At 45.4% G+C, this 25404-nt stretch overlaps 1 protein-coding gene across 1 annotated transcript in view; it reads right to left on the bottom strand.

The window, feature by feature from the left end:
- Positions 1-14327: 14327 nt before the first annotated feature.
- Positions 14328-25404, bottom strand: part of LOC139761451 (uncharacterized) — a 241618-nt gene continuing 230541 nt past the window's right edge. Inside the window, exon 7 of the mRNA XM_071685675.1 lies at positions 14328-14630. Within this exon, the coding sequence (XP_071541776.1) occupies positions 14328-14630 (303 nt within the window). The remainder of the gene's footprint in view (positions 14631-25404) is intronic.

Below are 25404 nucleotides of genomic sequence, written 5' to 3'. Positions count from 1 at the left end.
CCAACCTCCGACACTAACAACATGCTCAAGTTATAACTTAAGACTGACACACACACACACACACACACACACACACACACACACACACACACACACATACACACACACACATACACACACACACATACACACACACACACACACACACACACACACACACACACACACACACACACATACACACACACACACACACACACACACACACACACACATACACACACACACACACACACACACACACACACACACACACACACACACACACACACACACACACACACACACACACACACACACACACACACACACACACACACACACACACACACACACATACTTTACTGAGAGACTCGAGATTATGGCGAAAGAGACTCTCTCTCTCTCATATATATATATATATATATATATATATATATATATATATATATATATATATATATATATATATATATATATATATCAATATATATATATATATATATATATATATATATATATATATATATATATATATATATATATATATATATATATTGATATATACATACATATATATATATTGATATATACATACATATATATATATATATATATATATATATATATATATATATATATATATATATATATATATATATATATATGAAAAGAGGGGAAAATGTCTCTCTCTCAAAAAAAAAAAAAGAATTGAATTCTATAATGAACATTAATTGGATTTGTTTTTATCCTGGTCCAGCGTGGCGTGTGTAATGCGACCTGTCACACATCCAAATTAAAGGTTACTCTTGCTGAATGTACCAATATAAACTGTCTGTTATAAACCGTCAATTGTAGATCCGACCAATATATTGCCAATGAGTCTTTTTTTTCCAATATAACTCGACCCGTGAAAAATATCCAGATATATATATATATATATATATATATATATATATATATATATATATATATATATATATATATATATATATGTATATATATATATTTTTTTTTCTTTCAAACTACTTGCCATTTCCCGCGTCAGCGAGGTAGCGCCCAGAACAGAGGACTGGGCCTCTGAGGGAACATCCCCACCCGGCCTCCTTCTCTGCTCCTTCTCTTGGTATATTTCTAGTGTTTAGATATAGTGCAGTGATGACACTTGATACAGTCTTTCCCAACATGTTAAGTCTGAAAGTGAATTATATTTCTGATTCACGAAACATAATTCACAAGACTTGGTGTTTATCCCCGAAGTAAATGGATTCATTTGGAACTTGATAGACACAATAGGATCAGAAAGTGACACACATGTGTACACACATCCTTAATGCTAAATGAAAAATGGGGAATGAAATGACAAGTTCTTTATATTTTTATTTATGCCTTTGATTCTTCCCGTCTGGCAGAGTCAGTATACAAGCTGTTCATCGATACACGTTACTCTCTGAGGTGACAATTAAGTGTGATATAAAAAGGTGGTGATTTAAAAGGCATAACAGCTGATTTTTTTTATTTTTTTATTTTTTTTTTTTTTTTTGGATGAGTAGAGCCCAGTGTGGGGCTAAGGTGGTGTAGGTGTGTGGCCAGAGATACTCACATTATCAGGTTCAACCAGGGTTAATTTCGAGCAGTTTACCCCCTTAAGATGGTGGTTCCTCATTGCATCTCTCCCTATAGCCCAAAATACAATGTGTTTCTGACTGCATCATTAAGACTCAAGTTTAAGTCATTTATGTTCCTCTAAGAAAAAAACCTCACTAAATTTTCTCATATTTGGATCATTAATGTCTCATACTTGGGTCATTAATGTCTCATATTTGGATCATTAATGTCTCATACTTGGGTCATTAATGTCTCATATTTGGGTCATTAATGTCTCATATTTGGGTCATTAATGTCTCATATTTGGGTCATTAATGTCTCATATTTGGGTCATTAATAGGTATAAGTTTATCCCAGGTGGGGGTCATACACGAAGGGTATCCCAAAGTTTTTGTTAACATTAAAATAAATTTCAAATAATTATTTAATCCTCTCATTATGACTTACATCAACTGGAAAAGTTGAGGAGAAAATTCTTAGATGCGAATGTGAATATATTTTTCCCCCATTATTACTTTTACAATTTTCAACCCTCGAAATTTTCATTTTTCTTTTTTCATCTGGGATTTTATCTATTCGAAAAATCCAAATCAAAAGGAAATGTTTTCTTAACATTGGTATAATAACTTTGTAATATTTCCCTGGTAGACATATGGGAGTAACCTGGCCACATACCGTTCAGTGTGAAGGTAGTGCAGAGAGAGAGAGAGAGAGAGAGAGAGAGAGAGAGAGAGAGAGAGAGAGAGAGAAAGAGAGAGAGAATAGAACATTAGAACAGACTTATTATTATGCTCGTTCAGGGGCATACTCTTCCTAAAACCCAAAGGGGCCCGTGAGCGAGCACTGTATAAGGAAAGGGTAGCATACGTGTCCTCAAGACCCACAAATATAAACAGAATTATTTGTTTTTTTATGTTTTTTTTTTTTACCGTACCTTATCATTATGAAGACATGGACATTGTAAACATTTGTAAACGTACATTGTAAACAACCGATACAATAATGCTTAGAAATTAGAAATACCGTTTACAACCCTTCCTTCTTTCTTTGTTTTTTCCCCTACGCTAAATCAAGAATGTAAGATACAGTACTCTTGTAAAAGCAATCCATTAAAAATCATCTGAGTTTATACAACAATTATAATAATGTGTTGAATAAGTAGTACCAGCGACAGGGACAGAAAAACGATGTTCATACGAACACACTGAAACTGATTCGAATCCCAAGTGTCGAATCCTTGGAACTGAAGCCATACAGGACAAATTCTACGTTGTATAGAGGGTTACAAGTCCACAGGAATATATTTTTTTTCCTTTTTTTTTTAAACTTTCTCTATAGAATCAAAAAAGCTCTATAGAACCACATGAGCCATTGTTAACATTGCATTGGAGCTGGATATATATATATATATATATATATATATATATATATATATATATATATATATATATATATATATATATACATATATATACATATATATGTATATATATTTATAACCTCTTTACTGAGGAGGTGTATAAAATGATACAAACTAACAGAAGAGTTCTTTGGATTGTACACACAATGAATCTAAGACAGGTTTCGTAAAAATGCTCTCTCGCTACATGCCTAGAAGAAGAACCCTTTCCAATGGATAGAAAAACCACCGCTCGCCAGATGAAACAAACACAAAAACTCTGTTTTTTTTTGTATGAAAAAAAGATGTGTTTGTTTGTTTGTTTCTTTGACTCGACCGATTATAACAAGTCCGGGCGAATGTTTCCGGGTATATTACATAGCAGACGTTTTCGTTGCTTTGGCGTTCACATGGGGCTCGGGAAGCTCTTCCATTTTGGAAAGGGTTGGTCACTTCCCCCCCCTCCATTATTTATGTCATTACCTTCCACCAACACAGTCGTCAGAACCTGACCTTCTATGAAACCACAAGCACAAACGAAGCTTCGAAATGTATTGGCACATTTGAGGAGAATTTCTAATTCGCGCAGACACACACACACACACACACACACGCACCCATCCACCCACCCACTCACGCACTTATTCGTATAACCTCTTTTAAAGTGTGTCACGAACGCTCGATAGTCGAAAGTCTTGATTATCTTAATACTGCAATGAAACGAAACCTAAGGACCCCTTCGGGTACAGAACTGTATTTGTGGTTGGCCACAACACACACACACACACACACACACGCACACACACACACGCACACACACATACATATTCTTCGTACGATAGCCATAAAACTGCTGGTGAAAAATCATAGACACAAAAAGAAAAATTGTCTTCGTATATTTTTTTTTCTTTAATGTTTTGGAATACGATTCTTCAAACCTTCCATTTTCCCCAGTGGTGTGCGTCGTCTCACAACAACACACAGTGGTTGTGTGTATGACAAGTGGTTGTGTGTATGACAGGAACTAAGTCTTGTGAGTCAATAGCCATAGACGATGAGATTCTGGGGTTGTGCGAATCTCGAGAGGGAGGGAGGGGGGGGGGTTGTTAGGGGGGGGAGGAATAGGGGATTGGGGAGGTGGGGGTTCTTGTTGTTGTTGTTGTTATTGTTGGTTGTAGATGGGTGGGCCAGTGTGCTTAGGGAACGGTGAGTTCAGGGGGTTGTAGCAGTGAGGGCGAGTCCTCGCAGTGACTTAGAGAGAGAGAGAGAGAGAGAGAGAGAGAGAGAGAGAGAGAGAGAGAGAGAGAGAGAGAGAGAGAGATAATTTGTCATAGAGTGAAGCAGAGATTACGTGCTTTTATTTAGTGTAATTTCCGTTGTGATGAAATCAGAAAATGAAAAAATGACCGCCATTACAACATTACCCAGAGATGTAATACAGAAACATATCAAAATATCTTTCTCATCATCATTACGTGAGTGTTTCTACGTGTGAGTGTTTCAACCTGTGGTAGATAGGATGAGATTTAGTTATAGTAGTAGTAGTAGTAGCAGTAGTGGTTATGACGATAGTTGTTATAGAAATAATAGTAGTAGTTGTAGTAGTAGAAGCAGTAGTAGTAGTAGTAGTAGTAGTTGTAGTAGTAGTAGTAGTTGTAGTAGTAGAAGCAGTAGTAGTAGTAGTAGTAGTAGTTGTAGTAGTAGTAGTAGTTGTAGTAGTAGAAGCAGTAGTAGTAGTAGTAGTAGTAGTTGTAGTAGTAGTAGTAGTTGTAGTAGTAGAAGCAGTAGTAGTAGTAGTAGTAGTTGTAGTAGTAGTAGTCGCAGTAGTAGTAGTAGTAGTAGTAGTAGTAGTAGTAACAGTAGTAGTAGTAGTAGTAGTAGTAGCAGTAGTAGTAGAAGCAGTAGTAGTAGTAGTAGTAGTAGTAGTAGTAGTAACAGTAGTAGTAGTAGTAACAGTAGTAGTAGTAGTAGTAGTAGTAGTAACAGTAGTAGTAGTAGTAACAGTAGTAGTAGTAGTAGTAGTAGTAGTAACAGTAGTAGTAGTAGTAGTAGTAGTAGTAGTAGTAGTAGTAGTAATGATGTAGTATCAGTAACAGTCGTAGAAATGTTGATAATGACATGATAATAATGATAAGTTCTGAAAGCCATTTATGATACACAACATTGAGCTGTTGTGTCTCTACATCAATGGATTACATCTAAGTTATAAACAAAGCACTTGTCCCTCACTACATCGTAATGCACTTACGTTGTAAGGAAGAGCAACGGAAGATATACCATTGAATCTGATCCTGTGCATAAAACTCCACACCACAGCGATACTAGTTTCAATGTTGAGCCATATTTATCAAAATCCTGAAATTGGCAAAAGTTTCTCTTCTCCCTCAGCAAGGAGAGGAAAAAATAATTTGACGGCTTCAAAAAAAGATTTATATCCCCGTTTTTTTTTAATCGACTTATGCAAGAAGATGCCTCCATGTTGGAAGGTATATCCTTCACCAACGACTAGAGGGGAAGGAGTAGAATTAATGTGCACTGAGACATTTACCCTCACATAAAACCCACCTCATAACACCATTACTTTCCCTCAAAGAATCACACTGTGTCCAAAGAGTGCAGACTAGCAAGGCCCCACTACTTCAACTTCGCGATTGCCTTGCGTGGCTTCGACATTACCAAATTCATGCACGCAGTTCCTTTCCATTGGTTGATTTACACCTCTCTTACCCTTGTATGAGGACGATGATGAGGTGATGAGGTAACCTCCCTCATCGGGCGATGAGGAAGTTAGTTCTTTTATATATTCTAGTATGTACAAAACTCATCCTCATGGAAATGGTGTCTCCCATCTCTCTCATACCTCAAACCTTCCCTCACATATATCCTTATGCTCGTCCAGTCACCCATATATCGCGTCCAGTCACCCATATATCGCGTCCAGTCACCCATATATCGCGTCCAGTCACCCATATATCGCGTCCAGTCACCCATATATCTCTGGGGTTCCCCCAGTCCTCCCACAGTGGGAGATGGCCAGTCTGCACACCGGCCCAATCCCATCCACATCGTGTTTATCTCTAACTTACATCAAAATGGAAAGATAGATTTATTATTTCTTTTAAATGTTATTCAATAATATGGCGGCTCTACCTTATGACTGTTCATATAAAAGACGAATACTCTTGCTATGAATATATTTCAATGGGTTATTGTATAATCATTTCCTTTGTGAAGAGCTCGCTGTGAGGCGAGTTTAGAGCAATGTTAACAACAAATGGTGTTTTATCACATTAGAGGAAAGCCGATACCAGACGCATCCAGAGCACATCGTCTTGCGTCTGGCCTGACCTGCTGGCTGTATGATTAGAGCAATATTTTGGATGGAAACAGTTACTACTTAAATGACATGAAATGTACAGTAAATATATATATAATATATATATGTACGACTACCGGAATTAGCACACACAATAGATAGCTTCCAGCTATGTATATATATATTCATATAGGAATAAAATAACACGTTACTTATAAAACGATTGGCTACCTTAGGTCATGGATGTATCTAAAGTTTCGAAACTCACTACTCTGGGAAACAGACGCCCAACATATTATATATATATATATATATATATATATATATATATATATATATATATATATATATATATATATACTCTCGGGGAGGGGGGGCTGAGGAGGATGGGGTGGGGGGGAGGAAACTGTAGTCCCGAACGCTCATTGGACACAGGTCAGCCAATCAACGCTCGGGAGTGAAGTCGCTACACTGTCTTATAATATTTTCTATATATAAATACAAAAATCCTAGGCGTTAGCTTTGAAGTCATCTACTCCTACGAAACAAGTAATTGATCCTAACCACCACCATCCCCCCCCCCCCTCTTTTTTTAGGGGGGGGGTGTTGGAGGGAAAGGGAACTATTTTACGAGAAATCTTTTTTTTTTTTAATAATTTTAAGATGATGTTAACGTCGGAGGAAAAAAAAATATATATATGAGTACTGCTTGGAGTTATGTTATGCGTTGGTATGAGTGTGAGATGAAAATGGAATTATACCGAAGGAAGCATTCACAGACGTAGGTCTATTTTTTTTTTCTTTCTTTCTTTTTGAACGATCGAGCTTTGGGGGGGAGGAGGAGAAGGAGGAGGAGGAGGAGGAGGAGGAGACATTCTACCTACCCACCTCACCCCTTCCGCAGTCCCCTCCCTTCCGCCACCCCCTGGTCATGACAGACACACTAGTGCCATACACTCGTGCCATGAGTGTGAGCACTGTCCTTCGCACTGTGCGCGGAAGTCTGGCATCTGTGGCACATCGGGGTGTCTCAAGACACAGTGTGTGGGAGTCGAGAGCTGTGGCATACCACGCTGTGCCTCAGACATAGCGTGGTATAGTCGGAAACTGTGATACGTGTTGACAGTGTCTCTGTGGGCAAAGCGGAGGCCATAACTTTCTCAGCCTCTGTGTCATGCAGGGTAATGTGACACAGAGATTATCATCATACACTTGTGTGGGGGGTCGAATTCTACAGCGATTTGTGAAATAACTTTTTTTTCTCTCAATATAGACTCGTTCCTGATCACTCTGGCCGGTAGGGAAGTAACTGAACATCTCTCCAGAAGAATAAACATAATTGCCTTATTCAGTCAACCCTACAAACAGATTCACTATATCCATTAAATAGAATGGAACATACAATGTTTTAGTGAAGTTGGTCAGAAATGGGATAAAGTGTCTGATGTCTAGATGCTCTGTACAGCCAAATTAAGCCACAATTCTAACAAAATATTTAAAATTTACAGCAAAAATAGTTTGGCGCTGCTAGGTCTTCAACAGGACTTAGAATCAATCCATTTCAAACTCTGATACACATCAGGTCTAAACATTGCCTGACGTCACACAAGACTTACTAAACTATTTACATACGTTCTAATTGTTCTTGAGATAAACATGTACAGATACATTTGACTGGTAACTAATGAAGAAATCTCTTTAGGTGGAAATTACCAAACGTATGTACATGTAGCTGCATCATCTCACAGAAATGTTAAGAGATGATGGTATCTGATTACTGAACAGGACATTTGGAGAATTTCAGAAACATAAATGTTCAGAGATTATGTTTTGGTAATTTCATTAAGTTCAGAAGTTCATTCAGTCACTAATACAACGACAGATATTCTGTGAAGCATTCATTCATTAACAGAAACAAGAAATATATGAAAATTAATAATATGACCCCAACCAAATTACTTTTGATAAGGTTTTCTTTGTATTTTTGGGGTGGGGGAGGAAGAGGGATTTTTAGAAAACGATTCGCTTCCTTTCAGAAATTCAACTTGAAATAAAATTGTTTATGTTTCAGTTCCTTTAACTGACCGACAACACTTTTTTTGAGGTAGGGGGTGAGTATGCAGTCCCGTCTAGCTGTGGAAATTGCCTTTGCAGAAAGCTAGTCTTCTTCCGGATGGCAGTTTAAGCTAACGAGCAGAACTACAGCTTACGTCACGGGTGATTCATAAGCTGTATCGTGATTGTCATATGGGTTCCAATGCCCCGCCCGTACGCCCACTCTCGCGCGTCTAGAAGCTCCCTCCACCTCAACTCTTAAGTCATTTCCCTTTGAACAAATGTGTCTTATCTTTTCCACATCATCATCATCGTCATCGTCATCGTCATCGTCATCTTCATCATCGTCATCATCTTCAGAAAACTGAAGCACTTTAGGGGAGGTTAGAGACGCAGAGAAACTGTAGGAGGAATATTACTGAAGTGTATATCATAAAGGGAGAGAGAATGTGTGTGGGTGTGTGTGTGTGTGTGTGTGGGTGTGTTTGGCACGTTTGGCACAAAAGTTTTAGATATTGGTTATGGAAGCCTTGAGCGTTTGCGCCATATGGTGACCTTTGAGAATTGGCGCCATTGGATGACCTTCATCAGTGTCGTCCATTGTGACCTCATGAATATGGGCCATGATGAGCTCACCACTGTGATCCTTGGTGACCTCACCAGTGTGGGCCATGGTGACCTCTTGATGGGCTGTGTTGACCTCACCAGTGTGGGCTATTGTGACCTCATGATGGACTGTGTTGACCTCATCAGTGAAGGGTATGTTGACCTCACCAGTGTGGGCTATTGTGACCTCATGATGGACTGTGTTGACCTCATCAGTGAAGGATATGTTGACCTCACCAGTATGGGCTATTGTGACCTCATGATGGACTGTGTTGACCTCACCAGTATGGGCTATTGTGACCTCATGATGGACTGTGTTGACCTCATCAGTGAAGGATATGTTGACCTCACCAGTATGGGCTATTGTGACCTCATGATGGACTGTGTTGACCTCATCAGTGTGGGGTATGTTGACCTCACCAGTGTGGGCCATAGTGACCTCATGATGGGCTGTGTTGACCTCATCCGTGTGGGTCATTGTGACCTTATCATACAAGACAGTGAAGAACACATCAGACAATGAACCATTGAATTTTCCAGTCTTCACCAGGGGCGGCCTCCATGTAAAAGGCTTGCCATTTGCCTAAAATAGATAAATAGATAGATAGATAGTTCATTAAAATCTAATACCGGTTATCAATTGAATGTGATTTGACTTTGATAATCGATAAACTATTGAATTTTGATAATGGGTATATATCTGGCTTCTGTTCCTTGTAATTTTATTATCAAACTCAACAGAGAGAAAAAATTGATCAATGATTATAGAGAAAAAGACTTAATTGATCAATGATTATAGAGAAAAAGACTTAATTGATCAATGATTATGAGAAAAAATAATGACTTATAGTTATGGGGAAAAGAAATAATTGATCAATACTTATAGAAAAACATGATTAATCAGTTATCATGGGAAAAACGTAATTGATCAATACTTATGGGAAGAAAACATAATTGATCAATAATAATGGAGAAAAACATAACTGATCAATGCTTATTTGAAAAACCATAATTGATTAATAGTTATGGAAAAAATGTAATTGATCAATAGTTATAGGGAAAAAAATAATTGATCAATAACTATGGAAAAAAACGCAATTGATCAATACATATAGATCACAAAGACCACCTATAGAATTTTGACCTCGAGTGGTGAGAATATATGGAAAAACAAATATATATAAACGAAGAAAAACATAATCATTTCATGTGATCTCATAGTGAGCCTTGTACATCCTAGGAATGGTGGAGAAATTCACTACACAATCCTAGTGGTTAGAATTCTCCCCTTGCTGAGCAGCGAATAAGTTTAACACTATACTATAGTGGTCGAGGCGATCCGGACGACGCAAGTTAAACCTTTTTCCCACCAGCAGGTGTGGGTTCTGATCCCACACAAAACGAAGCATTTTCGAAGCGAGTGGACGGGGGAAAGTGTTGGGTTGGCATGCGCTCACAGGAAGAACAAGATTTGCGTGTTTATTGCGCTGTTCCAGTGTTGATTTACCGAAGATACATAATGCTCAGTGGCAGATCCAAACAAATTTACTGGATAAGTGAAGGTGACAATAATTAGATATATTTTATAGAAAGAAAATGAGGTATTGAAACGTGGGTGGCAAACGCCGTAGAGTTTTCGACGCGTATTGAAAATGATGGTTGGTGAGAACGTAGATCTATGATGGTAAGAGATAGCGAGTGTGTTTATATATTCTAAAATCATTTATTGTTTTGTTTTGTCGAAGTGTGAGTTGGTAAATTCAGTGTGAGTTGGTAAATTCAGTGTGAGTTGGTAAATTCATAGACTTTTTTTCAGATGATAAAATATGAGTTTCAGTTGTGTATGTGAAGAGCGAGTGGACAAATTCATTAACTTTTATTTGTAGTTTTGATAGAGCTGATAAATTCCTCGACCTTTTACTTGTTTTACTTGTGTGTTAGTTTAAACGTAGACTTTATTGTGTTGAGAGAGCATAGGTTGCAAGATATTGTAGACGTTTTGAACTGTTTAATGGAATGTGGGGTTGAATTACATTCATCAACCAAAGTTTCTATTGAGTAAAGGTTTTTAAATCATCGTCGACAAGTCATGAATGTTAGAACTGGAAAAACACACAAAGATATGAATTCTATTTAAGAATTTTGTGAACGTAAGATTGTTAAAGAACGTTCCAGATGATGTAGAAGCCAATTATATAGATAAAGAAGAGTTGCATTAAAGTTACATGACTTGATAAAGGTAAATAAACCTTGCAAAGTTTCTACGTTCGATGAAGAAGATGAACGAATCTCTGAAGTCGACAAATATAACGTAATACACAAATCTATATCGAAGTTTCTACGTATTGAATCATGCTATTCTAAGTGACGCAGGGATAAAACCCAGCGTAAGTCTTCATGATAAACATATTCATGTGATCAGATTATTCTGTGGTCCGGACATAACCTGGATTTAAAGACTTTCCCATATGATAAAAGGATCGCGTCTACACTTACCCAGATGTGGTAAAAAGTATATTGAAACTCATGTTTGTCGTTGTCTTGATATTTTACCTTTTGTTGGCCACACTGAAAGACTTCAGTAAACATTTAGTGAAATAGTTCAGCCATTCCATGTTACAGAGGAAGGAGGTGAAGATATTTCTAATTCTGGCGAATCCAGCGAGCAGACCACTGATGTTTTCGAAGCTTCTGTTTCCATGTGGGAGTTCAATTCTTATCGTTTACGTTGATCAACAAACAATAAATGTTCATAACGTAAAATGATCTATGTTAGGGTGGGAAGGGGGTGGAAAGGGGGATTTTCACTTGGGTATGAAACAGATTTTACTGTTTCTGAAACATAATACCTATCCCTAAGATTGGTACTTCCTGTGCTCATATTATTCGAGTTAAATAAAACGATATGGCGAGTAAAAGCGAATGTATTTTTGTCTCAATGATCCGGAGATTTTTATTTTCGCTTTCCGCCTCACTGTATCCACCTTACCCTGCAACATACCGACGAAAGAAATATATATATAGTGTCATACGTCATACTAGACCCACTGTTTGTTATTATATGTATGACGGTACGTTCATGACGTCATTCATATTTATGATCATATGTACATTTGAGGTTGACTAAAGGACTGATTACTTTAGCATTATTTTGTTTTTTCTTCGTCTCTGATTACTTTACCAGATTACTCTGATTACTTTACCAGATTACTTTAGCACAGTTGTTTCCGTCTCTATCTATAAATTCCCCCCACCCAAAAAAAAGATGAAGTTTATATTAAATTGGTGGTGACCCCTGGTGTAGGTCATCGGTGGAGGTAACAACCACGTAAATAGTTCCCCAAACCATCGTTGACCTTCATCTTTTATGAACCTGCCCAGTTTATCGCCCTCGTGTTGACCCCATTTAATCTCGGGGTTTTGACAAATCACTGTGTGTCGCAGCCGTCTGGACTATTGATTCTCTCCAAGAGGTCAAACATACAGTAAATTACTGCTTATGAAACAGTTTAAACACTCTTGTTGTGTCTGATATATATATATATATATATATATATATATATATATATATATATATATATATATATATATATATATATAGATGAGAGTTCAAGGGGTAGGTGTCACTCGAAGTGCCAGTAATGTTTGGCACTGTTTCAGGTCATGTTGGCACAGATCATGTCATGTTGGCACACATCATGTCATGTTGGCACTTTTCAGGTCATGTTGGCACACATCATGTCATCTTGGCACGCAGCAGGTCATGTTAGCCCTCATCAGGTCACGTTGGCACCTTCCAGGTCATGCTGGCACCTTCTGAGTCATGTCAGCCCTCATCAGGTCATGTTGGCACTAAGGAGAGGCGCCAAAGAGGAAACTCTTGGCACCAGTAGTTGAGGATCGCTTGTGTAGTATCGAAGATCATATGTGGGAGGATTACCTTGGCGCCGATAAGGAAGCCTCCGTCTTGTGGAATCAGATAACACATCTTTCAAGTCATTTTGGCACTGATAAATCGCTTCTCACTCTTATGTTTACATGTCTGAGAGAGGTGCGTTTAGCACAGATAAACCAGCTTTATCTATTTCAGGTGTGGATAGAGTATCTTTCCAGAGATAAGAAAGTATCCGTTTCTTGTGATTAACACTGGATTTGAAGGCCTACAACATGGTGTTTATCATATCTTACATGAGCAGTTATCTTTTATCTCTGCTAAAGCCATGGTAATGTTTATCTTGCTGTGTTCAGTTGATCGTGGTGTGTTATGCCTCGTGTATTCTGTTGTGGGTGGTGAGGCGTGTTAGATTGTCCTTTGTGTTGTGTTATGGTAGATTTTAGCTGGTTTAGTGTGTTAGCTGGTTTATGTATGGTAGGTCTTAGCTTGTGTATGTATGGTAGGATTTAGCTGGTGAAGTGTGTTAGGTGGATCTTAGCTAGTGCATGTATGGTAGGTCTTAGCTGGTGTAGAGTGTAAGTTAGCTTTTATCTGGTGTGGTTGTTGTTAGCTGGTAGAGCTTTTAAAACAGCTCTTGGCTGTTTATAAATACAATCTTTAGCAATACATCATCCATGTATATTCCAATCTCTCATAACTTTCCTCACTATCTACAGAACATAGGGTTACCACGTTGTTGTCCTCTACAGAACAAAGCATTACCAAGTTCCTGTCATCCTGACCTTTTAAAACATCCCCTGGTGGGTGTCGTGACACGGATGTGTCAATATTGTAGATTGTGTGTCAGCCTTTTTTTTTGAAGGTGTCATTTTGTAGTTCTCGCCTACGCTACAGTAGTGAGCTGGCACTGACGTACCATTATAGCTCGTGGAGTACTGTAGTTACTGTAGCCCCTGAGTGATGCCCCACTGTAGTTAGTGTAGTTGTAGACTACAGTCTCTAATTCAAATGTATTTTTACCTTGAGTTTGGTGATGTTTGAATCTACATTTAATCATGGGTGGTGCCATATGAAGATAGTATGTTGGTGTCGTGTCATGTGGCTTTCCAACGTAGAAGACACCTTCAAAATGGTGCCAGTACAGGGATTCTGTACTCGCTCTTACTTGGTGTCATACCATTGATCTGTAATGTAATCTCCTGTACCCACAAATCTGTAACGTGTCGTGACCTTCGTTTGTGTGACTGTGTGTGTGTGTGTGTGTGTGTGTGTGTGTGTGTGTGTGTGTGTGTGTGTGTCAGATTTCATGGGTTTAGGTTGGTGGGGAGTCACTTTTAAGGCTTGTTACATCATTGCGTTGAAGCTTTGACGATTCCGTCAGCGCGTTCGCCCGTGGGCCGAAGCACCATCGTCTGTATGTATTAGGCTCAGGTGCCGGTCCGTCTGTATAGGAGGAGGTGGGTCGGAGTTCAGTAGGCCTCCCGACGTTCGTGTTGTGGGAAGATCGGCTGCAGAGGGAACTCCTCGCTGTGGGCTCCCTGCGTGGGCGCCGGGGGCGGGGCGACGGCCACGGTCGTGTGGTGGTGGGTGGGGTTGGTCGTCGGGTGGGCGTGGTGGGGTTGGAGGAGAGGTTGGTGGGCCAGGTCGTGGTCGTAACGTGCGGTGAGGGGCAGCGACAAGTCGTCCACGCGTCGGGAGGCGATGCGTCGTCGCAACCAGCACAGCCCGTGACACCTCCACGACCACCCGTGGAAGTAGAGCACCAGCCACCCCTGTGGGGAGAGGACGAGGTCAGTATGACACCCCCGTGCTACCAGGTCACACCCTCGTACTGCCAGGTCACACCCTCGTGCTGCCAGGCCACACTCACGTTCGTACTAATAGGTCATTCCCTTATACACCTTCATTATACAACCAGGTCACACCCTTATACATCTTCATACTACCAGGTCACACCCTTATACACCTTCATACTACCAGGTCACACCCTTATACACCGTCATACTACCAGATCACACCCTTATACACCGTCACACTACCAGGTCATACCCTAATACACCGTCATACTACCAGGTCACACCCTTATACACCAGTCACATCTTCATTCAACCAGGTCACGCCTTCATTCTACCAGGTCACACCTTCTTTCTAACCAGGTCACACCTCTGTATACACCAGGTCCAACATCCATGCTGTCAGCAGTTCATACCATCATAATTCAAGTACAGTTATCACCAAGATAAGATAATACCATAATGTATCACACATGATACCATGAAGATAAGATGGTACCCTCTGTTCACACCACGGTCGTCCCACTCAGTTGATACCACGTATTTGAGCAGTTCTAAGTATCAGTTAGATACCTCAATACCATAATTTCAGTGGTACTAGTTTAGCACAGCGTTTAACCAGTTTTATCAGACACGTAGTTTAACACCATCAAGTCAGCACGGACAGTTTGATACCAGAAGGTTTAGTACATTTTGATACCAAAGAGGTTTTTATAGAGTCAATGATACCAGGAGGTTATTTCACTGTAATACCACCCAGGTTAGTACGTGTGAGTACAGGTGGTATACTCTGTACATGTACACCCCCCAGGTATCTGATGGGTAGTACATTTAATGGCATGTTAAATGGTCCGTAATTAAAGTTGGTTTTCACCTTCTTACCTTTGGCCCTTAACTCACACCTGTCCGTTGGCCTGTCATTCACAGCTGTTCCTTATGATTAGCTTCTAACACCTGTTTATTGGCTTGTCATTCACAGCTGTTTTTTTTTTAATAGCTCCTAACACCTGTCTGTTAACCTGACAGTGACAGCTATTTCTTGATTACTTGTCTATCGACCAACCATTCACAGGTGTCGTCTTAACCAGCTGTTCCTACCAGTGTGTGACCTACCATGTGCACCTCCTCCTTGAGACCCATAATTATCACCCACGTCTGTGATACTTACTCCCCGCTCCTCATCTCCCCACTACCTCCCCCTCTTCCCCCTCACTCTCCTCCCCACTTCCTCTAACCTTACTCCCCGCTCCTCATCTCCCCACTACCTCTCCCTCTTCCCCCTCACTCTCCTCCCCACTTCCTCTAACCTTACTCCCCGCTCCTCATCTCCCCACTACCTCTCCCTCTTCCCCCTCACTCTCCTCCCCACTTCCCCTAACCTTACCCATGACCCTTCTCCCTCCATCCCTCCCTCTTGCCTCCCTCCCTTCCTCTATCCCTATACTGTCCTCTACCCTCTCCTCCCTCACCCTCCACCACCCATCTGTGCCCGCACCTCTGCTACTCCTGGGAAAATCAACAAACAAACAAGAGTGGGGACCTAGTATTGGATAAACATGGTGGGAGAAAAATCTCTTCGTTGTCCTCCTCCAGAACACATTCCCATTGGACTGTCTGCTGGGGGGGCGGGGAGTTCCTTCCCTCGTCTCGTCTTACCGTCAAATGTGACAGTTGTCTTTCCTTACTGAAGCTGTTAAGGAATTTATTAATGTCATTCAACAAGAACAGCAATCGAACGCAAGTGGTTCTGGAAGATAAAGCAAGATTAAAAAAAAATGCTAGAATGCAAAAAAAAGACTAAAAGGGGATGCTGGCAACCACCACAAATAAACACCACGACACACACACAAAAAAAAACATACACTGAAAACCGGAACAAAAACAGTGAATTAACATGTAAACAAACTCCCGAGCGAAATGGTCCACAACACCTTCCTAGAGAGATAACAGGTGATTACTGACTTGTAATTGGTGATTTGCTCTGGTACCTGGTAATGCATTCTGGTACCTGGTACCTAGTAATGTATTCTGGTACCTCGTAATTCAACCACGGCACCTTGTCCTTTCTGATATATTTGGCTGACATGTTCGAAGGATGCATCTCCGTCACTACGTTTATGACAGTTATTGTACCTGGTACCTGGTACATGCGCGTACATTGCACGTACGCGCACGCGCTTATGGCCCTGTAACGCATGCGCCTTGAGGTAGTCGCTTATGTGAACCACCCGTTCGCTCTAGCGTCCTCGAACCCGTGCACCCAAGAGACGTGATGGCAAGCACCATCCCACACTATACGTGCCATATTTATAATCAGTATTGCTAAAGCGAAAGGTGCCGCTCCAATACAAAGCCATTTAATGAGGGAAATTACATTTTATTCTGCTATATAAGTGTTCTCGGAAATTAGCCTACGTATAGAACTCATTTAAAAGTATTACATGAAAGTTACTGTATCATCCACTTGCTATATAAAAAAAGAATAGTTATTATCGGTGTTGAGTGACACATGAAAGATACCAGATACAGTGCTTCTGAATTAGATATTAGTCAGTATCTTAAAGACGATATCAGTACTTCAAAGTATATTGAACAAGAGACGTTGGACGAGAAATGGATATAGTGGGACAATATGGAATATATATCGTCGCCTCGTCCTAATGTTCCAAGTCTCAGGGAATATATTAGGACGACTTGAGGAAGGGAACTCGACCCACAACAAGGGCGGTCCGGATATAGGATATGCCGCCCTGCGACAACTTGGCAGCGCACGACGCCCACAGGAACAACAAACTCCGTGAAACTTTCCAGCGACCAAAATTAAGATGACATATACACTACGTGTCTAAGTCCTCTATAATCCGCCAGACCGTGTCCACGAAAGATACACCAGATAACGAATCATTAGATAAGAGGGATAGATAAGTAGGAATGGAGGAGACACAGGAGCAGAAGGAGAAACTAAACCAAACATTGCAACATAACTGCCGGGTGAAACGAGACCACAAAGTGCCATTAAGAAAAAGATAATATTTGCCTCCCCAGGGTGGGTATGTGTCAGCCGGAGGTGTAGGCTACTCCCTCCGGATGGAGCCGGAACCCTGAGCTTCTCCCAGGGTAAAGCCGGAGCTGTAGGCTTTCCCAGGGTAGGGCAGGATCCGTGGACCTTCCCAGGGCAGGGCAAGAGATGTTGGGTTCCCTTGGAAGGGCCGGTGCTCTTGGCCTCCCTAGGGAGCTTTTGTGCTCCCTTGGGCGGAGCCGGAGCTGTGGACCTTCGCAGGGTGGAGCCGGAGCCGTGGGCCTCCCCAGGGCAGGGCCGGAGCCGTGGGCCTCCCCAGGGCGAGACGGGAGATGTGAGCGTCTCAGAGAAGTTGACAGCTCAGCCTCGGCAGCCACCAACACCGCCATATTAACTGCCTGACGACGACGACGCGCGGGGCGCGACCTGTCTGATGGTGGTGACGCCCCTGACGACGCCCAGGAAGGTGCCGCTGTTCCCGGGACTCCCGCCTCCTCCATCACTAGTGAGATGTAGCTACTCCCTCCCTCCCTCCCTCCCTTCCCTCACTCCCTCCACACCTGGCATTCTTCCTCCCTCTCCTCCACGCCAGTCATCTCCACTAGGTCCTCTCCAACGACCAGACTCATTCCTCCTCCTCCTCCTCCTCCTCCTCCTCACCACCACAGCCTCCATCATCACCCTTCGTCCTCCTCCTCCTCCTCCTCCTCCTCACCACAGCCTCCATCATCACCCTTCGTCTTCCTCCTCTTCACATTCTCATCCTTTCATCCTCGTTGCTTTCCTCCGAAGGCTCTGGACACCTCTATCTGGCCGCTGCAGTCGTCCCTCGAACAGTCCCATTATAGATCCCTAAGTCCCATCTCTTACCGTCTCCCTTGCCTTATCTAAACCCCTCTATCATCACCCAGTCTCTATCCTCCCCACTAGAGCCCCTGGTGTCTCTCCCTCTCTCTCTCTCCCCTTATCTCCCTCGCCTGGTGGTCTCCTCCGACCTAGCCACTGGAGATAACTGGCCAACATGTAAATGCCATTTCGTTTTGACCCACACACACAAAAAAAATAAATAATTAAAGAAAATGCGGAGCGGATGGTCATGAAAGGTGTGTAGGTCGGCCCAGCTTCTCCATCTGCAGGAGTGGATGGGATAACAGTTGATGGTTTCGAGACAGAGGGAGCCACAGTTTGGGTAATTTCTTACCCTTATCGTCGGGTGCCTGAACCCATCTTATACCAACACGCTCGCGCTCCCCTTGCCGATCGGAAACCATTCCTGCATCGCGGAACAAAATAGCGACAATCGCTCAGGACCAAATGCGTTTCAAACCCTCTCGCAATATGCGGTTATGCGACGGCAACAGAGCGCTAAAACATATATATAATGGATTTCGGATGATGCTCCCTTGTTTTTTTGAAATGTATCGGAGTATCACTTTAAGATCGTGTGGATCAAATGGTGTTTATGATGGAGTTATGCTTGAATGTACATGTAAGACTTTTTCCTTTTTTTCATGATTTAGATTTTTTCGAATAACACACACACACACACACACACACACACACACACACACACACACACACTCGTTGCTAACAAAAATATGATGTAAATAGATAATGCATATCCACCTTTATATATCAGGCTAACATAATTACTTACATATATACAATACAATTTCACATATATCTGTAGGGCAATAGCTCCTTGAGCTTCATTAAACCGAATTAATTTCAATAACTTTGATAAGTCGTATTTTGTGGCCTCGTCTCTCGTAATGTTATTTTCTTATCCCCAAAACTACCAGAGTTTTCGCTGCCTGCCTGGTCCAGGCGGGCCAGCGTCTGCTCCAAGAAAATACCCAACTTGGCCAGAGTTCAGCCACACTCTCCTGCAATTTGAAGTTCCGGAGGAGGTGTATGTCTTGTGTGGTGGTGGTGGTGGTGGTGGGGGTGTGGTGAGAGAGTCCTGATACTTGTGTGGTGGTGTGGTGAGAGTCCTGATACTTGTGTGGTGGTGTGGTGAGTCCTGATACTTGTGTGGTGATGTGGTGAGTCCTGATACTTGTGTGGTGGTGTGGTGAGTCCTGATACTTGTGTGGTGGTGTGGTGAGTCCTGATACTTGTGTGGTGGTGTGGTGAGTCCTGATACTTGTGTGGTGGTGTGGTGAGTCCTGATACTTGTGTGGTGGTGTGGTGAGTCCTGATACTTGTGTGGTGGTGTGGTGAGTCCTGATACTTGTGTGGTGGTGTGGTGAGTCCTGATACTTATGTGGTGGTGTGGTGAGTCCTGATACTTGTGTGGTGGTGTGGTGAGTCCTGATACTTGTGTGGTGGTGTGGTGAGTCCTGATACTTGTGTGGTGGTGTGGTGAGTCCTGATACTTGTGTGGTGGTGTGGTGAGTCCTGATACTTGTGTGGTGGTGTGGTGAGTCCTGATACTTGTGTGGTGAGTCCTGATACTTGTGTGGTGAGTCCTGATACTTGCGTGGTGATGTGGTGAGTCCTGATACTTGTGTGGTGGTGTGGTGAGTCCTGATACTTGTGTGGTGGTGTGGTGAGTCCTGATACTTGTGTGGTGGTGTGGTGAGTCCTGATACTTGTGTGGTGGTGTGGTGAGTCCTGATACTTGTGTGGTGGTGTGGAGTTCCCAAGAGTTGTGCTTTAAAGTTAGAAGTTTAACTTCTTAAGCACGACGGTACGACTCTTTGAGCACGACGGTACGACTCTTTGAGCACGACGGTACGACCCTTGAGCACGACGGTACGACCTTTGAGCACAACGGTACGACCTTTGAGCACAACGTACGACCCTTGAGCACAACGGTACGACCCTTGAGTACGACCGTACGACCCCTTGAGCACGACGGTACGACCCTTGAGCACGACGGTACGACCCTTAAGCACGACGGTACGACCTTTGAGCACAACGGTACGACCCTTGAGTACGACCGTACGACCCCTTGAGCACGACGGTACGATCCTTGAGCACGTCGGTACGACCCCTTGAGCACGTCGGTACAAACCTTTGAGCACAACGACCCTTGAGTACGACGGTACGACCCCTTGAGCACGACGGTACGATCCTTGAGCACGTCGGTACGACCCTCTTGATAGGACTGCATGACCTTTGACCTAATCCTTAAGGGTCTTAGTTCAGTGCACCCACCCGCGTCTCTACCATCCCTCCCTTGTCGCCTTGTCGCAACACGTATAAACAATGTATATATATATATATATATATATATATATATATATATATATATATATATATATATATATATATTTGATATGTATATGTAATGGGTGTGTGGCAATAAAAGTATACATACTAGAACACACAACATCCCTACATCTATCTTCCTACCACAGATATTCACACAATCTTTACAACCTAGTTGTGGTTGGTTGTGAGTGATGTGGCCAAAGCATGTCGGGTCAGGTTGTGACCCCGACCTGACCACACGGACGCCCTGGTGACCCGCAGGTCAACTGACCATTGATAAGAGACGATGGAAAACAAGTTTGTTACCAGCATATGGAGAGGTTCCAGCCGCTGGAATTATGGAAATATAGCAGGGTATTTTCCTGGACATGTGTGTGTGTGTGTGTGTGTGTGTGTGTGTGTGTGTGTGTGTGTGTAGATGAATATCATGGTATCATGACGATATCAAAAAATTCGTTTTGGAATTTTTAAAAGTTAGAGAAGGATAAAGTATACACATGTGTATCTCTTTACAGAAGCTAGTATATGTATGTAGATAGATAGATAGATAGATAGATAGATAGATAGATAGATAGATAGATGGACATAATGAGAAATGTATTACGTAAAAACTAAGAACAGGATCGAGGTCGGGCAATATTTCTCACGCTGGTATCTGGTCGAAGGTTTAATACTGTATACAGGATCCCATTCCATGCAGAGGCGATCGGTTTCCAAGTGACTGCGCGATCCCTCGCCCTTTGACTTTCGAACCAGCTACCACCGTCCAGGTGGTGACCTCCTCCTCCTCCTCCACCGTCCAGGTGGTGACCTCCTCCTCCTCCTCCACCGTCCAGGTGGTGACCTCCTCCTCCTCCTCCTCCACCGTCCAGGTGGTGACCTCCTCCTCCTCCTCCACCGTCCAGGTGGTGACCTCCTCCTCCTCCTCCTCCTCCACCGTCCAGGTGGTGACCTCCTCCTCCTCCTCCACCGTCCAGGTGGTGACCTCCTCCTCCTCCTCCACCGTCCAGGTGGTGACCTCCTCCTCCTCCTCCACCGTCCAGGTGGTGACCTCCTCCTCCTCCTCCACCGTCCAGGTGGTGACCTCCTCCTCCTCCTCCTCCTCCTCCTCCTCCACCGTCCAGGTGGTGACCTCCTCCTCCTCCTCCACCGTCCAGGTGGTGACCTCCTCCTCCTCCTCCACCGTCCAGGTGGTGACCTCCTCCTCCTCCTCCACCGTCCAGGTGGTGACCTCCTCCTCCTCCTCCTCCTCCTCCACCGTCCAGGTGGTGACCTCCTCCTCCTCCTCCTCCACCGTCCAGGTGGTGACCTCCTCCTCCTCCTCCACCGTCCAGGTGGTGACCTCCTCCTCCTCCTCCTCCACCGTCCAGGTGGTGACCTCCTCCTCCTCCTCCACCGTCCAGGTGGTGACCTCCTCCTCCTCCTCCTCCTCCACCGTCCAGGTGGTGACCTCCTCCTCCTCCTCCTCCTCCTCCTCCTCCTCCTCCTCCTCCTCCACCGTCCAGGTGGTGACCTCCTCCTCCTCCTCCACCGTCCAGGTGGTGACCTCCTCCTCCTCCTCCACCGTCCAGGTGGTGACCTCCTCCTCCTCCTCCACCGTCCAGGTGGTGACCTCCTCCTCCTCCTCCTCCTCCACCGTCCAGGTGGTGACCTCCTCCTCCTCCTCCACCGTCCAGGTGGTGACCTCCTCCTCCTCCTCCACCGTCCAGGTGGTGACCTCCTCCTCCTCCTCCACCGTCCAGGTGGTGACCTCCTCCTCCTCCTCCTCCTCCTCCACCGTCCAGGTGGTGACCTCCTCCTCCTCCTCCACCGTCCAGGTGGTGACCTCCTCCTCCTCCTCCTCCTCCACCGTCCAGGTGGTGACCTCCTCCTCCTCCTCCTCCTCCTCCACCGTCCAGGTGGTGACCTCCTCCTCCTCCTCCACCGTCCAGGTGGTGACCTCCTCCTCCTCCTCCACCGTCCAGGTGGTGACCTCCTCCTCCTCCTCCTCCTCCTCCACCGTCCAGGTGGTGACCTCCTCCTCCTCCTCCTCCTCCACCGTCCAGGTGGTGACCTCCTCCTCCTCCTCCTCCTCCTCCTCCACCGTCCAGGTGGTGACCTCCTCCTCCTCCTCCACCGTCCAGGTGGTGACCTCCTCCTCCTCCTCCACCGTCCAGGTGGTGACCTCCTCCTCCTCCTCCACCGTCCAGGTGGTGACCTCCTCCTCCTCCTCCACCGTCCAGGTGGTGACCTCCTCCTCCTCCTCCACCGTCCAGGTGGTGACCTCCTCCTCCTCCTCCTCCTCCTCCTCCACCGTCCAGGTGGTGACCTCCTCCTCCTCCTCCACCGTCCAGGTGGTGACCTCCTCCTCCTCCTCCACCGTCCAGGTGGTGACCTCCTCCTCCTCCTCCTCCTCCACCGTCCAGGTGGTGACCTCCTCCTCCTCCTCCACCGTCCAGGTGGTGACCTCCTCCTCCTCCTCCACCGTCCAGGTGGTGACCTCCTCCTCCTCCTCCTCCACCGTCCAGGTGGTGACCTCCTCCTCCTCCTCCACCGTCCAGGTGGTGACCTCCTCCTCCTCCTCCACCGTCCAGGTGGTGACCTCCTCCTCCTCCTCCACCGTCCAGGTGGTGACCTCCTCCTCCTCCTCCACCGTCCAGGTGGTGACCTCCTCCTCCTCCTCCACCGTCCAGGTGGTGACCTCCTCCTCCTCCTCCACCGTCCAGGTGGTGACCTCCTCCTCCTCCTCCACCGTCCAGGTGGTGACCTCCTCCTCCTCCTCCTCCACCGTCCAGGTGGTGACCTCCTCCTCCTCCTCCACCGTCCAGGTGGTGACCTCCTCCTCCTCCTCCTCCTCCTCCTCCACCGTCCAGGTGGTGACCTCCTCCTCCTCCTCCACCGTCCAGGTGGTGACCTCCTCCTCCTCCTCCACCGTCCAGGTGGTGACCTCCTCCTCCTCCTCCTCCACCGTCCAGGTGGTGACCTCCTCCTCCTCCTCCACCGTCCAGGTGGTGACCTCCTCCTCCTCCTCCACCGTCCAGGTGGTGACCTCCTCCTCCTCCTCCACCGTCCAGGTGGTGACCTCCTCCTCCTCCTCCACCGTCCAGGTGGTGACCTCCTCCTCCTCCTCCACCGTCCAGGTGGTGACCTCCTCCTCCTCCTCCACCGTCCAGGTGGTGACCTCCTCCTCCTCCTCCACCGTCCAGGTGGTGACCTCCTCCTCCTCCTCCACCGTCCAGGTGGTGACCTCCTCCTCCTCCTCCACCGTCCAGGTGGTGACCTCCTCCTCCTCCTCCACCGTCCAGGTGGTGACCTCCTCCTCCTCCTCCACCGTCCAGGTGGTGACCTCCTCCTCCTCCTCCACCGTCCAGGTGGTGACCTCCTCCTCCTCCTCCACCGTCCAGGTGGTGACCTCCTCCTCCTCCTCCACCGTCCAGGTGGTGACCTCCTCCTCCTCCTCCTCCTCCACCGTCCAGGTGGTGACCTCCTCCTCCTCCTCCACCGTCCAGGTGGTGACCTCCTCCTCCTCCTCCTCCACCGTCCAGGTGGTGACCTCCTCCTCCTCCTCCACCGTCCAGGTGGTGACCTCCTCCTCCTCCTCCACCGTCCAGGTGGTGACCTCCTCCTCCTCCTCCACCGTCCAGGTGGTGACCTCCTCCTCCTCCTCCTCCTCCACCGTCCAGGTGGTGACCTCCTCCTCCTCCTCCACCGTCCAGGTGGTGACCTCCTCCTCCTCCTCCACCGTCCAGGTGGTGACCTCCTCCTCCTCCTCCACCGTCCAGGTGGTGACCTCCTCCTCCTCCTCCACCGTCCAGGTGGTGACCTCCTCCTCCTCCTCCTCCACCGTCCAGGTGGTGACCTCCTCCTCCTCCTCCTCCTCCTCCTCCTCCTCCTCCTCCTCCTCCTCCTCCTCCTCCTCCTCCACCGTCCAGGTGGTGACCTCCTCCTCCTCCTCCACCGTCCAGGTGGTGACCTCCTCCTCCTCCTCCACCGTCCAGGTGGTGACCTCCTCCTCCTCCTCCACCGTCCAGGTGGTGACCTCCTCCTCCTCCTCCACCGTCCAGGTGGTGACCTCCTCCTCCTCCTCCTCCTCCTCCTCCTCCACCGTCCAGGTGGTGACCTCCTCCTCCTCCTCCTCCTCCTCCACCGTCCAGGTGGTGACCTCCTCCTCCTCCTCCACCGTCCAGGTGGTGACCTCCTCCTCCTCCTCCTCCTCCTCCTCCTCCACCGTCCAGGTGGTGACCTCCTCCTCCTCCTCCACCGTCCAGGTGGTGACCTCCTCCTCCTCCTCCACCGTCCAGGTGGTGACCTCCTCCTCCTCCTCCACCGTCCAGGTGGTGACCTCCTCCTCCTCCTCCTCCTCCTCCTCCTCCTCCACCGTCCAGGTGGTGACCTCCTCCTCCTCCTCCACCGTCCAGGTGGTGACCTCCTCCTCCTCCTCCACCGTCCAGGTGGTGACCTCCTCCTCCTCCTCCACCGTCCAGGTGGTGACCTCCTCCTCCTCCTCCTCCTCCTCCTCCACCGTCCAGGTGGTGA

Source organism: Panulirus ornatus, chromosome 40 (assembly GCF_036320965.1).
Source record: "Panulirus ornatus isolate Po-2019 chromosome 40, ASM3632096v1, whole genome shotgun sequence".
In the NCBI taxonomy this organism is placed as follows: Eukaryota; Metazoa; Arthropoda; class Malacostraca; order Decapoda; family Palinuridae; genus Panulirus; species Panulirus ornatus.
This window is presented reverse-complemented; position numbering and strand designations above follow the sequence as displayed.